The sequence below is a fragment of the Podospora bellae-mahoneyi genome (genome assembly GCF_035222275.1).
Source record: "Podospora bellae-mahoneyi strain CBS 112042 chromosome 1 map unlocalized CBS112042p_1, whole genome shotgun sequence".
In the NCBI taxonomy this organism is placed as follows: Eukaryota; Fungi; Ascomycota; class Sordariomycetes; order Sordariales; family Podosporaceae; genus Podospora; species Podospora bellae-mahoneyi.
In genome coordinates, this window is record NW_026946359.1 from 4,801,517 (window position 1) to 4,816,400 (window position 14,884).

The 14,884-nt window shown below is 52.9% G+C and overlaps 5 protein-coding genes across 5 annotated transcripts; 2 read left to right on the forward strand and 3 right to left on the reverse strand.

The window, feature by feature from the left end:
- Positions 1-737: 737 nt before the first annotated feature.
- QC761_114410 (uncharacterized protein) lies at positions 738-2,261 on the reverse strand (the record flags this gene model as incomplete). Its single annotated transcript, XM_062874717.1, has 2 exons — positions 738-1,941; positions 1,999-2,261. 2 exons carry the CDS (start codon positions 2,259-2,261, stop codon positions 738-740), a joined length of 1,467 nt encoding a protein of 488 aa, XP_062737889.1.
- A 400-nt stretch (positions 2,262-2,661) lies between these two features.
- On the reverse strand, positions 2,662-3,601 carry QC761_114420 (uncharacterized protein; the record flags this gene model as incomplete). The annotated part of the gene is made up of 3 exons (XM_062874718.1): positions 2,989-3,601; positions 2,821-2,924; positions 2,662-2,760 (listed from the first exon to the last, which is right to left on the reverse strand). The coding sequence occupies exons 1-3, from the start codon at positions 3,119-3,121 to the stop codon at positions 2,662-2,664; spliced, it is 336 nt and encodes a 111-aa protein (XP_062737890.1). The 5' UTR covers positions 3,122-3,601.
- On the forward strand, positions 3,511-4,381 carry QC761_114430 (uncharacterized protein; the record flags this gene model as incomplete). Its single annotated transcript, XM_062874719.1, has 3 exons — positions 3,511-3,888; positions 3,952-4,236; positions 4,295-4,381. Exons 1-3 carry the CDS (start codon positions 3,877-3,879, stop codon positions 4,379-4,381), a joined length of 384 nt encoding a protein of 127 aa, XP_062737891.1. The 5' UTR covers positions 3,511-3,876.
- Positions 4,382-5,569: 1,188 nt separating this feature from the next.
- On the forward strand, positions 5,570-10,219 carry QC761_0015980 (uncharacterized protein; the record flags this gene model as incomplete). Its single annotated transcript, XM_062872005.1, has 3 exons — positions 5,570-6,371; positions 6,421-7,240; positions 7,303-10,219. 3 exons carry the CDS (start codon positions 5,570-5,572, stop codon positions 9,683-9,685), a joined length of 4,005 nt encoding a protein of 1,334 aa, XP_062737892.1. The 3' UTR covers positions 9,686-10,219.
- Positions 10,220-10,473: 254 nt separating this feature from the next.
- QC761_114450 (uncharacterized protein) lies at positions 10,474-13,985 on the reverse strand (the record flags this gene model as incomplete). The annotated part of the gene is made up of 3 exons (XM_062874720.1): positions 10,474-10,906; positions 10,962-13,352; positions 13,415-13,985. The coding sequence occupies 3 exons, from the start codon at positions 13,983-13,985 to the stop codon at positions 10,770-10,772; spliced, it is 3,099 nt and encodes a 1,032-aa protein (XP_062737893.1). The 3' UTR covers positions 10,474-10,769.
- Positions 13,986-14,884: the final 899 nt, after the last annotated feature.

Here is a 14,884-nt window from a genome sequence, read left to right on the forward strand (position 1 = left end):
GGTAGAGGAGCTGGATGAGCGGAAAGGGTTTGGAGACTTCCAACGAAGGCCGGGTGGCAGATGCTGGACGCCTACCTCCTCTAGAATCAACGTTGCTGGACGTCTCCTTCCTCTTTATACCGGCAACCGGTCCCGGCCGTCCCCCCAGTTTCCAGGCTGCGGCCATGTTTTGGGTTCCATGTCCGGAGTTTGACCGCCTTGCCTACCTAGTAGAATACTGATGTTTCGCCTGGAGAGAGGACCGCCGTATCCTCATACCACTAAAGGCGGAGACCTGGGTCCCGCCCACTTGCTTCATCAGACAAGGTAGGAAGTGACATTGTTGGTGCAGTTTCCACCTCCCTACTTGAACAGCCCTCCCCGCAAAACCTAAAACCAAACAATTGACAGGATCGGATCCATACTTACCCCTCTCGAGGTTCCTCATCTTAATTTCGAGTTCAGACGATGCGGGAATGAATGGGAAGCCCATACCATATTCGCCGAAGGCAAACGGCCAGCGGAAACACAAGCCGAAGCTGAAGGCCGCGAAATACTGCGGTAGAGCCCACAGAGGTTTGTGAGTGACAACATCTTGTGAGATGAGGAAAGTTGCAACATGTTGCACAACACGAGTTCTAGTGACATCTATTCTATCCTGTCTAACTCGAACTGCTTGGCTGGTAGTTGGGCCATATCAAGAGAGGCACGCGCAGTATCGCTGTGGTTGAATATCATGTTGACAGACGGGAAGCCTTTCAAGATGCCCGCTTCTGTCCTCGAAACACAGGCAGTGGAACTGACATGGACATTTTGGGTGGGCTGCCAGCTTCCAGATCTGACCACTCCTCGCTAGTGTTGCCGTCATCCTCGGGCCACTGCGGTACAGAGATCATGTCGACAGCCGCACCGTCCCTTTTCCAGACCCGGCCATCTTTCATGACAAAACTGACCTTCCGCAAAGCCTTCTCATCCTTTCGGGGGTCGGTCTCCAAAGCAATAATGTCCGCTCGATTACCCTTCTCAAACCACCCAAACCTGAACCCAGAAAGATCTCCACCACAAGCTTCCCAACCGGAAATAGTCGCCGCTTCCAGTGACTCCTCGACAGAAACGCCGCACTGTATCATGATCTCGACTTCCCGTGCATTGAGGCCGTGACTGAACGTCCCGGTGTCCCCACCAGCAGCCAAGCGCACTCCATGGTCGTACGCCCTTTTGACCCTAAGCTTGCACTCCCGAAACATATCGGCAGGCAGCGCCTCGGCAGTAGCCAAAGTAGGGACCCATATTGTCTTCTTCTCTACCATTTTCTGGAAGAGTGGCAGCTCCAACTCGGCTGTATCCTCAAAGATATGTTCAATAGTTGTGACACCTGCGTCTGCTGCCCACAGCGCAGCCTTGGTTTCGCCAGCGTGAGCAGCAACAGGAATCTCGGCTAGTTGGGCTTCCTTGACGATAGCTTCCATTTCTTCCTTGGAGTACAACGGAACTGCAGGGTTCCTCCTCTTGGGGGGGAACAAGACCCTTCCACCGGGTCCAGGCACATCTGGAGGGAACCGCATCGTTTTGCGTCGGTAATCACTGTAGAACTTGATCAAGTCGGCACCTTCTCCGACCCTCCTTCGGACGGCAGCTCTGACCCCGTCAACACCATCTGCAACGTCAGATGCTCGTGGGACAGAGAGTCCGAGTCCATTCCCGCCCAGCTTGTTTTCTACTCTGAGTTCATAGGAACCAGAGCTGGCAAGGGCGTCCGTGGCAACCAGGAGCCTTGGGCCGGGGGTCAAGCCGCGGTTGACGCAGTCCCGCAGATTAGCGTCGGCATTCCCTAGGGCTTCGGTCCCGAGATCTCGGTAGGTGGTGTAGCCTGCCAGAAGAGCAGCGCGGGCGTGATTTGTTGCGCGGACGATGCGCTCGACAGCTGACTGGTCGCGCATTTGTTGGGTGCCATTGCGTTCTCTGTGATTGTTGTTAGCCATCAAATCAGTAATTCATTTGGAAGAACAGGGGGCATACTCGTAGGAGTGGAGAAAGATGTGTGTGTGGGAGTCTACTAATCCAGGAAGCACCACCTTGCCGGTGAGGTCGATATCCCCATCTTTGGCGGAGAAGCTCTCCCCGGGGCGTTCGGTAATGCTCACAATCTCGCCCGTCCCAGGGTTGACTTCTATTGAGGCATTCTTCACGAATGCCTTCTTTTTGGGGTCGAAGAGGAGGGAGGTGTGTATGTGGAATGTGGTTGACGGAATTGTCATGATGACAGAGTGGGGCACACACATCTTTGCTTTGTAGGTGTATAGGACAGTGAGGGGAGCGGGAGTGACATAAATGACCACGGAATTGCAAGGTGAAGGAAGGGAAAGGCGGAGGTGATCACTTATAGACAGATGTTAGGATGTCTTTAAATGAACCAATAAAAAAGGGGTTCCCTTGGGGCTGTCAGTGCAGCCGTTGGAGTTGCACCTGTGACAAGCAACAGAGTGGCCTTGTGCACCTTGATGGCCAGCCTGGCTGCAAACACACCCGCTCACCAGCACACAACACATACAAAGAAATTTTACAGCGCACACAAAACTGGAGCGGTGAGATGAGAGACGGAGGTGGTCAAGACCAATGCGGTAATTCCACGCATCATTATATTACAATTTTTGTAAATTCATTACACCATCGCACCCTCACTCACTTCTGGTTCTTCTTCCTGAGCGTGGCCTCGTCCTCTGCTTGCAGCTCGGCATCGATCTTGGCGCCTCGAGATGGCTCGTTCCCGTGCATCTTGGCCTATCAAATATGATGTTAGCCCATCTGATAAGATAATCGAGCATGATGACGGGAACATACAGGGAGTGTGGGGTCCTTCTTGAGTTGGGCTGCCTCTACAGAGTCTTCTGAGCCCTCATCCTGTCGCTCAGCGGCAGCACGGTTGACAAGAGACCGGTTATCCTCTGGATAAGGTAGAATTGTTAGTACTTTAGGATTTAGGAAACGACGATGCTGGAGGATTCGTACTGGGATCATTGTTGTTGTGAGAGTGCTTGACGCCTTCGTGGAATCGGTCTGATCCAAGCTCAGAGGACTTGGCGTTTCTCTGGTCGCCGTCCTCATAAACCTGGCTGTTCCCGACATTGGAGTTTCCTGACATGATGAAATATTTGATTGCTTTGGTGTGAGAGTAAGTAGTAAGAAGGACGGTTGTTTGGGTGAAGTTGGGTTGAACATGAGTTGAAGTTGCGTCAGCCCACAGAGCTGTCCCGTCCCCTGGAATATATACATGATCCCACAACAGGCCTTTGTAGATCGTCAGTTACTCTTTAACGTCATGGCCTCGCACAAGCGCAGCAACGGCTTTCTTTGGACCCATCTACGGGCATGAGCTCACTGGATCTGCTGGAAAGGTTGGCGTGGTGAGTGCATACGTCATAGAAACCCACAAAAGAAGAGGATACAGTGGGCATAGCACAACACACTTCCCTACTATACATGATAGGCATACAGTGAGTGATCCCGATCATGAAAATGCCACAGAAAGGCAGGCGATAGACAATGTGCCCAACTTGTTGCTATTATCAGCTCGGAGAGAGCGCTTTTGTGCTGTGTACAAGGAGGATATCCCAGATTGGAGCCGATGGTTTTAGGGCCAAGACAACGGAGATGCTAGCGGCTTGGCAAAGAATTGGAGCGGAACAAGGATGGAAGCTGCAGCATCGTGATCTCCGATTGGTTAGAGCTCCCCGCTTGAGGTAAGTGGCCCAAGCTCCCAAGACGCTCACGGTGTTTGCCTGCTGCGGACTTCCTTGCAGCCAACAACGACATCCAACCACAGTGCAAACAAAGCAACCAGACCAACATAAGCCCAGACACACCATTTTGAGCCTCAAAACATCAAGTGAAGACAAAATGGGTTTCTTCGTCAGTACATACCCTAAACCCATCCTTAAACATGATCAATTATTGACTCATCCTCACTTACAGCGCAAGACCAAAGATATCATCACCCTTTTCCACAAGGCTAGCTCGCCAGGCTCGAAACGAGTGGCTACTTTGCTCAAGCAAGTCCAGGTCGAGGCAGCTGAAAAGGATCTGAGGCCTGAGTTTGATCTCGAGGTCACTGAGCAGCCTCCTACTCTCGATCAAGTCAAGACCATTCTCGACTATGTCGGCCAACCCGGCATTTCCTTGGTTATCAAGGGCGCCACCAGTGAGAATGAGGCTCTTCAGAAGTTCAAGCAGAGCGCTGACAGCTTCCAAAAACCTTTGGTATGTCTCCCTTGTACTTTATATCAATGGGGGGATGCTAACTTGTTGCTCGATGAAGGTTGTCGACTGGGCCAATGGCAAGGCTCACGTAGGAGAAAACGAGTCTGAGATCCTGAAGATGCTCAACGCTCTCCCCAAGAAATAGAGCGGCATCTTGCCAAGCCCCTTTCTACCTCTCTTTTTGTTTTGATATCAAAGAATCATCTTCTCCCCTCCCTGTATGTTAGCGAAGGATACTGGTACTGTTGGGCATGTACGTGATGAATTAGTCCTGTGTTCTCTTTAAGACCTCGTGTTGTTGTTGTTCATATGCAGAGTTGATTTTTCATGTGACAGGTAGAGAGAGTATGGCCTCAGCACAGTGTATTGAGGAGGAAAAGTTAAATGTCTATCGTAAAGGCACCACCAAAGGTCGACAATGGAGTGCGGAAGAAGTGAATAGGGGTGCTTGGGTGAAGAGGTAGGCGGGGCAACGCTTCTGGGTTGCTTCTGGCAGAGTCCCTCATTCAAGTCGAGCTCACCAGCAAGAGTCGAGATTTCTACGACAGCATTTGGTATTGCCTGCATCACCTGAGAGACAATTCACTTTCTCAACAAAAGTAGGGCACACGCCTGACTATTTTTGCTCGCCACGACCTTTTCACTCAACAACCAACACTTCCCCTACGGCGACCTCTTCTTCTACGCAACATTTTTGCCCGCCCAATCCTTTCCACACAACCTTCTTCCACACAAACTTTTCCACACAACCTTCTCACAGATAACCTTTTTTCATTGTTCATCCCGCAGCCTTTTCTTCTCTCATCACCTTCCGCACCACATTCTATACTTTCACGGGTGGGTTTATTGTTTCCCGCCTTTTGGCTTTTGCCAATTCTTGATCTTGCTTGCGAGATTTGCCCCAAAAAGTCGACCTTCGTGAAGTTTTGGCAGTCTTTGCAGACTTCTCCAGGCTACCTGCTTGGCCATTACAAGCTCTACACGACCACGAGTAACCACTCTTCGACTATTTCCTCTTCTCGAAAGCGGCCAGGGAAGATTTCATTCATCTTGAAGTTTCTGGGACTTTTGCTTCACATTCTACGAGGCCGAGTTTCCACTCCAAAAAACCAATTTTGGTCGCCATTTCGCTGAGCAACATCACAAACAAGAAATAGCCGTCGCGACTTCAGTTGCTTCCAAGTACACCGAAATACCGAACAGCAGAGCTACGATACTCTCTTCCCCTTCATCGGAATCAAGTCGCCGACCGTGACATTTATCGCTCTCAAATCAGGCTTGATTCAGAGAACTAGGATCTATCTCGGGTCCGCAAAACTTTCAATCTTGAAACATGGCTACTCTCCCAAAGGGCAGAATGGTTAGCTTTCAGATCTCGAGCAACGATAGGCAGACCCCCACTGTCGTTGCCATGGCTTCTAATGGCACCCCGCTTCCCACTCCTCTCATGAGTTACTATTTCAAGATTCCTCGCAACTCCCCCTGTGTTATCTCGGTCAACAAAACAGGAAAGGCCCCGCGTTTCTACAGCGACCCTCTGTCTATCCCCAAGCGCGATATCGAGTCTTGGAATCAAGCCAAAATTGAGAAGGAGGCATGCACGATCCGGGCTCAGCACCCTGCTCTGGCAGACAGCGTCATTCGTCCAACCTCTTGGGAGGATCTGTACAGGTACTATGACGCTCATGACCTTTGGCTTCAAGGTGCTTGGAACCTCTGGTGTGTCGTTGATGAACTCGGATACCAGAACGAGAAAATAGAGTGCTACCGCCAACAGATGCGGGCGATGCAGAACCTGGGTCATCGTTTTCCCCTGCAACCCTACGAGCTCTCCATGATTAGCGATTTTGTTGAAGGTTGGATCTCATACGCTGAGAACCGGCTCATGCTCATCGAGTGGGATGGTTCATACGACATTCTGCAACTATTCTCACCGACGGACTGGAAAGAAGGCGGGATCGAAGGCTTAAACCAAACCCAGGCAGCCTTTCTGAGTGACGAGCTCACTTACTGGCATGAACACTGGCGTGAGCAATATGAGAACCCCGCCGCATTCTTTCCTCCCGATCAATGGCATCACCTTGGCGGGAAGTACGCGAAGGAGGATTCTCTTACAGAGCCCCGAAAACGATTTGGTACGTTATTCTTATTTTACTGGATTGTCCATGCTAATGTGTTGTCCAGTCACACCTTACGACAAGCCACTTGCTGCATCCAGTGACACTTTGCAGCATCCCCTCCCAACGGTACTGTCTACGACTCAGCCCAGCATCAAGCAGGAGGATTACATGCCTGTTCACAACAAGACGACTGGTGCTTACTCTCAGCCAGTAGCGTTCTCTAAGCCTGTTCTGAGCTTCAAGCCTGCGCCAGCTTCCCCCTCTGTGCCCGCTCCTCCCTCTGTGCCAGCCTACCACTCTTTGCCAAAGGGCTACCCGATTGTTGTCAATGGCACCATGCCGGCGCCTCACAGCATTGTTGTTGAGAACCACGCTACATCAGAGGAAGCAAAGCCCGACAATGCTACCAAGCCAGCTGGGGACGGGGATGCCATCACAGTTGGCACCGAGGCCTCGGGCCCATCACGTATTCCTGAGCGTTCCCTAGAGGAAACTGGCGACAGACAAGAACAGCAATCAGCGACTGCAGACCCCAATATACCTCAGAGGGCCTACTCTTCCAGGAACAAGGGCAGGAAGAACTTTCCCAATCCTATCTCAACAAGGCCAATCTCAGATTCGACCTATGCGAAGTGCTACAACCGGGATAAGTCTCCTGGTATTTATTCAGGGAAAATGTCGGCGGGTCATTTTGTAGCTTGCCCTTGCGGCCGCTGCAGCACACTGTCACGCACTGCTCTGGTCAAACAGATTGATTACTTTCCAGGAATGACTCAATGCGAGAAGGTTTCTCGCTTTCAGGAATACTTTTCCCGTTATGGCGTGATTCAGCAGTGCGACATCAAAACTACTGCCAAAACAGGTAGTTGTTACGCTCTCATCCGGTATGTTAACGTTCATCTGGCTCTCGAACCTACTGTACTATCAGATACTGACACTCTCGTAGGTATTCCCTTGAGAGCAGCGCTGTTGCGGCTGTGGCCTCTGCAGATGGGTTGCCTCTCTCCCCACTGAGCTCAAGTATGCGTCTCGAGCATCCCTGGTACTCAAAATACTGGGCTCCGAGGCCATATACCAGAACTCCCCCAAAGGCTACACGTGAGACTCCACGCGTAACTCCTCCGTCCAGGCGACGGTTTCCCCCCGATCAGGGCTTCTTGAACAGAGGCACCGCACAACAGCAGCATGGTGGCACATCATCACTCGGCTCTGCTTCTGGGAGAAAGAAGGTGGGACAACCAAGTATTTCCCCAGAATACATGCGTGGACCTCCTCCGGGATTTCCTCCTATCTCCCAGCCTCAAGCTGGTCTGCAACCATCGCCTCCTCGCATGCAGCCGCATCCCGTTGGAGCTACCGAGTATAACCTGGACTATCACGGTCCTGCCCACCGGCAGCCCTGTGTTCCTTTTCACCACCAGATGACCGAAATCCCTGAGAAGCCTCAGAATTACGGCAACCTCCCCCCAGCTCATCACTTCAACCAAAGCTTTCAGCAACACGGTCCACCGCAGTGGCACCATGGACCACCTCATTGGCAACATGCCCACCCTCTTCCACCTCCTCCGCCCCCGCATCTGCCGCCGTATTTTGGCCCTGCTAACTTCGTCGGTCCAATACCACAACCGCCGTATCAAGCACCACCTGTGTTCTACAATCAGGGAGGTCCTCACGGAAATGCACAATGTCCGGTGGATCCCCAGATGCGGAGCCCTCAGGCACGAACTAGACAGTCTCCCGAGCAAGACATGGTCGGGTCACAACCATTGTCACACTCAAGCTCATCGAGCAACACGCACACCACCCATGCTATATCACAAGTTTGGGTTGTAGTTGACAAGGCTGCTGCAGCGGAGCACACCAACAAGGGGAGGCCCGTGAAAGCTGGCACTTCTCCGGATGAGCCATCCACCCCTATTGATACTGTTTCAACACAGGAAGATGGGCGCGTTGCTGGCACACTGGAAAAGGCTGTCCAAGAAGGGGAGAGCTCGGACCAGGGAGGCACGGTGGTACGGCATGCGCAGTTCTCCATCCATGATGTGCGCTTCATCCAGGATATGTCCGGCACGGTGAGGATCCGCCCAAATAGGCGGAATCAACACCAGGCCCTTCCCGCAGAGTGGTTGGTTGTGGATAGTCGAAGTGCAACTCCGGCTGAGCAGCGGCAACCTTCAGGATTCAAGAAGGGTAAAAATAAGACGAAGCCCGGTGCCCGCCCAAGTTCGCGACCATCGACACCTGTCGACTTTTCCTCGAGCCAGGCTGAGAGCTCCAAGGCTCAAGCTTCGACTTCGACTGAGCGACCCAAATCAGTCACGGGAAATGCTGCACTTAAGGTCCCAGAGCCCAAAGGATACCGCGCAGATGCAGGTGGATCGCTCAAGCTGTCATGGAACCCCAAGGGCCCAGCTATCCGTGTCAACCACCTAGCCGACCAGATGTTACCTCCACCTCTGAGAACTGGATCACCTCAAGAGGGACCCTCAACGGGCCCTGTCCTCAAGGGCAACAACTCGAAACAGGCTCGATTTCAGCGGTTCGACTCCCTAAGCAGCATCCCTGACTGCCCGGTCCTCCCACGGGCGTGCGACTTATTCACCAACTACCCCGATCTATCAACTTCTCCGCCCAAGATTGTGATGACACCGGCCGAGACAACCCCAAACAAGGAGATGGCTTCCCATCCGACTATCAACGGGTTGCTCAATGGTACAAACCGCGGGATCTCAGACTCATCCCTTGCCCAAAGTTTCTACACCGCAAAGAGCACGTTCTCTTCTAGAGAGAACAGTCCTCCCGAAGCAGCCAAGGACGAGCTGTTTGTCTCGCCCCCAGAGACCCCAACAAAGACCAGCCAACCATCCTCGCGCACATTGCCTGCCCACCCAATTCCGAAGCTCACAGCAGCTGCTCCCGTCCTGGAGGTACCTGTGGAAACCCCAAAGCTGGATAAGGGCAAGAGCACAGCACCCCTCCAGCCCGAGACCTCTGTATCCAACTTGAAGACCTCAGAGCCCACCGACTCCAAACCAGAGGCCCCCAAGCCAAAGTCTAGCAGCAAGAACAAGCACAAAAAGAAGAACAAGACCAGAGCCGACACTGAAGCCGGACCTTCTTCTTCTCAGCCACAAGAGCAGCAGCAGCAGTTGCCGACCCCAGTTGGTTCAAAGCCCAACTCCCGCCCCGCCATCCCCGCCGGCGACGCCAACGTCAGAAACCAAAAGAAGAGACAGGCGCACGCGAAGAGCAAAGCAGAGAGGAAGCGCTCTGCTGCTGCTGCTTCTCCTAATAAATGGGGGCCTTCTTCTTCTGGGGCTGATGCTTGATAGACTCGTGATATGTGGGGGGGATGCCATGGACTCGACAATATATCAGACATATTGCAATGGTGGTGTAAACATCCGACAAAAGAAAACGGTTTACAGTCAAACTTCCCTTTCGTCGCTTTTTCTTTTCGTCTCACTTTCGGTTTTTCTTTTTCTTCTCGGTCTTCTAGCCATTAGCAATCTTGCCTTTTTTTCTCACACAAAAGAAAGCCCGACGCGGCGCTAGGTTTTTCTTTTTAACTCTGGGAGGAGGAATTTGGCTACCGCCTCATCGCTGGCTAATCGGACTTGGGGGCAGCAGGATAGCATGGCTGGCGTTTTTGGTTTGGTCTTGGGGGTTGGTGCTGGGTCTGGTAATTGGAGCTTGGTGCCGGGTATGGTATGGGATTTTCTTTTTTCGCAGGACTTCAAGGCGTAAAAGAACAAGGGAAGAGACAGCAAAAAAACAAAGATGGAGATACCCCAGAAGTTCTTACTTTGCGGATGGGATTTGGCGGATGGGGAATAGATAAGGTATCATGGGATTTTGCACAGGCAGGGGTGGAGGGCACAACGTCAGACTGTGAATTCTCGCGTGGTTTACAATATATTATTTATGGTTTTGCGTTTGTTCTTTACTTCGTGTACTGTCGCTGCTTTGCATGTTTTGCGTGGACTCAAGTAGATGAATGGGTTGGGTTTTCAAACGGGAAAAGGGGGCTTTCGTTACCATGGCGACGCTGATCTTGACAATAGGCCGTGGACAACTCAAATGGAGACTCCAAAAATTCGGTTCACCTCCAAGGTAGGTCCTAGAAAAAGCTTCACATATGTAGGTAGACTTCAGGCATGCTAAATCATACACAGCACGGGTTTGATCATCACCATCCACTCCGAACAACCTATCCTGTCCATCATGCCATTATTCTTGGTCTGCATTACACATCATTTTCTCATCCATATGCTCAGCATCCATTAACCCTTATGCCCAACCCAATGTCAAGTCCCTCTTAACAAGCCAAGAATAGAATTTGCTCTTCAGCGGATCCCTCCTAACTACCATTCAATATTGCAAAGCAAACCGGTGCTATTGCATTATCCCCATCTACATCACCAAGCACTCCCCCTCCTGCTGCTTCCCAACCTTACTTCTCGATATCCTCTCTCTCGCCCTCGGTTGACTATTCTTGCCTGACCTCTTCAGATCCTCCAACCGTTGCCTCGCCTTGGGGAAATCCTGAGCTGTTCTCATTGTTAGCACACCGTCGGTTTAGTTCCAAGAGATCGGAGAGCTTACCAGCAGCCCTCCAGTACCATCTTTTCGCATCTTCCATATTGGCCTGAACACCAATCCCCACCTCGGTGAAGTACCCCATCGCATACTCCGCCTTGGCCAGCCCCGCCATCGCCGCCTTCCTCGCCCACAGGTACGCCTCAGTATCGCTCTGCTGCAGCACCCCCTCGCTTCCAGTAAGATACCATCCCGACAAGCACAGTTCGCTCTGGTGCTCCTCCTGCATCGCCGCACGCGAATACCACATTATCGACATCCGTGGATCAATCGGGCACCCCAACAACCCATACTCGTAACAGCACCCCAGTCTAAACTGACTGAACTTGTAACCCAGCTCTGCCGCTTGTTTGAACAGCTGGAAAGCATATGCCTCATCCCGAATAATCACATCATTCGGCTCCGCGCTCTCATAAAGCAGCGCCAGTTCGTGAAGTGCATGCGGGTTCTCGGCGTCGGCTCTCTCAGCAGCGCGCTTAAGCCAGCTGATTGCCTCGCGAGGATTGCGCGGTTGACCAAGCAGTCCCTTGAGCAGGATCATGCCGACCTTGTACATGGCTGGGGTGTCACCCAGAGTAGCTGCACGCTTGTACCACTGGAAGGCCTTGACTGGGTCCTTGCGGGTGCCACCTCCTTCGTCGTTGCCAATCTCGCAGCACACGGCCGTGCGGTAGGCTGCTGCTGCATGGCCGAGTTTGGCTGCTGACTGGTAGAGCGAGAAAGCGTGAGCATTATCCGGCTCGCTGCCAAACAGACCACGGCCAAGACAGTCGGCCAAGAAAAACATCGCTTCGGGGTTGTTGGCTTTCTCGAGTTTGCGAAGAATCTTGTTGGCATCAACTAGGAATCTTTCGCGTGATCGGGCGCGAGCCTTGGGGTCTGGGAGGTTGGGGACAAGCACGTCCGACGCTTCCACCAGACGTTTGGCGAGACGAAGAGCCGATGCTTGATCGTTTGCATCGTTCTTGATCACTGCTCGAAGGTGTTCAAGTTCTTGTACTGTCACGGGCTCCTCCACGGGCTTTGCTGAAGGTGGGTTACCAGCTGGCTGAGCAGGTGTTTGGTTACCGCCAAACTGACCCTGAGGTTGCTGGGAAGGATAACCTCCTGCAGGCGGTGTGGGCGTGTTGCCTCCATATGGTGGTATACCGTTGTTGTTGTTTACCCCACTATAATTCCTTACCGGTGGAGGACGGTCACTCAAATTCACCATAGATCCAGCCATATGCCCAGGACGGACGGGTGCAGGATGCGAAGGTAGACTGTCACTACTGTTGCTAGTTTGTGTAAGAGGCGACTGTCCTGGCCTGTATGGAGTTGGACCAGGTGGTAGGTGGCCAGGCCCAGGTGATCCGGTTTGTGATGGACCAGGACCTCGTGAGAAGTTTGGGGGCCCATCGAACGAGCCTTGTTGATGTGGGCCTAGCTGCTGCGGTGGTTGTCTTTGTGTAGGGAGAGGAGGGATATCGCCCGCCATTTCGAACACAGCAGTTTGCGAGTTACGCAGATCAGGCTGAGATTTGGCTCTGCTAACCTCAGGCTGTCGACCCGGCCCGTTTCGAGGCTGCTCTGGTAGTCCATGCTGCATGTGCTGATCGAACGAGTTCCTTGGCGGTTGTTGGCGTATGGATTCAAAGTCTGGGAGTTCTGATCGAGCCGATGCTGATGGTGGGTTCTGAGCCGGATACTCTTCATTGGTGCCATAATAATCGTAAAAGTCATCGACAGACGCAGGACGGTCCTGACCCTGACCCTGACCTGGACCTGGGCCTCCATAACCCGAATCGGGAGGATTCCTGTACTGAGCATCTTGGAAATTGTTCTGAGGTAAAGGAGGGGCGTCGACGGGAGGATAACCTCGTGGTGCGCGCATGCTTTGCGCAGTGCTCGGTCTCTGTGGCATACCACCCCCACGTCCACCGGGTCCAATCGGCCCGTTATAAGGAGCACTATCACGCCGTGGAGGAGGTCCTGGATGGCGCATATCCATTGGTTCTCTTGCTGGCATTGTCATGCTGCGTCCTGGAGGCCCAAAGTTTTCGTCTCCGTATCCACCGGGCTGCTGTCCATAACCAGGTCCAAGAGGCCGGGGGGGTCCAGGAGGAGGTCCACGCCGTTGATCGGGATACTCCTGACCACGATGTGGTTGCGGGGGTCCCCGAGGGGAACTCATAGGTCCTCCATACCCATTGGGGGGGCGCATCGGTCCAGGTCCTCGTTGTGGATCGGGACCACTTGGACCCCATGGTCCTGCTCTTGATCCTCCAGACAGATTGACGCCCTCCATTTGAGCCACAATTTCCTGTTCCTGAGCGAGATCTGATTTTGCGTGAGCTCCTGGGAATGCGGGAAAGGGTCCGTTGCTTCCTCCTGGATTCATTGGTGGTCCCCGGTTTGCTTGAGCCTTGTTAGCAAGTGCCAAATCCAGCACATTGGTTAACACTTGATCTTCAACTTACCAGTTGGGTCTGAATTGGGACCCCTTTCAAGCGGGCCAGGACGTCCTTGAGGGGGGTAGCCTCTCCCAGGGCCTCCCGGGCCAGGACCATATCCACCTCCACGAGGAGGATAGGGGCCTCCTCGGCCGCCGCCTGGGGCAGGTCTCGTAGGTCCGCCTCTTCCGCCTCGCATTGGTGGTCCGCCCCTTCCATAACCATTAGGTCCGTTAAGACCCGGGGATCCATTCGGTCCTGGGCCGTAATAATCTTGCTGCGGGTAGCCTTGGTTCGGTGGAGGTCCTCCTCGTCCGTAATTCTCGTTGTATTGACCATCATAGCCCTGGTCATAACCGTTTCCGTTCCCATAATCGTCGTAGCCATAGTCATAGCCCTCTTGATACTGATCATACTGCTGTTGTTGCTGAGGAGGCGGCCCATTGTACTGCTGCTGCTGTGGTGGAGGAGGCCCATTGTACTGCTGTGGTCCTCCAGGCCCGGGCGGATATTGTCTTTGCGGCGGCGGTCGTTGCTGCCCAAGTCCTCCACCATACCCTTTTCCAGGTCCTCCTCCATACTGGCCGTTATAGGCCATGCTTGGACACACGCCGAGGGCCTCCCTTTATGCCGTGCTGTGCTGGCGCTCGTTTGTTCCGTCTTTCTATTGCTCGGCTTAGAGCCAGACCAAGACTCTTGAGATTTGATCCTCAATAATTCTGCGCGGCGATCATAGTATGGCGTCGGTAAAATTATGTCGATATTAACTGCTAGCGAGCTGGCAGTGAGATTTCTACGCAGGTCTGAAGTCGACGGCAACAAAGATATGGCGAGTAATTAATTTTAGTAGGAGGGCTTGAGTCGAGTTCGGCCCGCTTGCGCGCTCGTTCGGGGGCGGGGTGATAGATGTCGGCGGCCTCACTAAATCAGATCGCGAGTTCAGACCGGGGCTCGTAGGCAAAGAAACTCGGAGGAGACTGTCGTGCTATTCGCCCAAGTTGTTGCAAGGTGGAATCGGGCTGGAGGTCGTAAGAAAGGAGCAGAGATGAAGGGTGAACTCTTGAAGTGGCGCTCGTCAAGGAGTGGAATGGCTACAAAGCGGAGCTGGGCGACTGTTTGTAAATATGAAGAAAAATCTATGTTCAAACGCTCTCAGGATGACAGCAGTCAAAATTTTTGGAGACCTGGGCCTGCAGAAAACGATGAGGCAAAGATGGGCAGGGAGAATGCATTGTGACCCAGTCGAGGTCGCAATAAGCCGTCTTTGCCGCGACAGGAGCCCCCCTCCTTACCACGCTGTAAGTGGTAAAGGTGACGCCCGGGTCGTCAAAAAGGCGGGGCCGAAGGCTGTTACGCTGTGACAGGTTCTGTATGCATTCATTAGGGGTCTCGGACAGTCGGACCACAGCAAATCAACGGCAGTGTGTCCTCCTCACCATGTTGTTGTCTACCTACCCTTTACAATCTCAGGTCATCTCGACCAGCGACCGCGAGAAG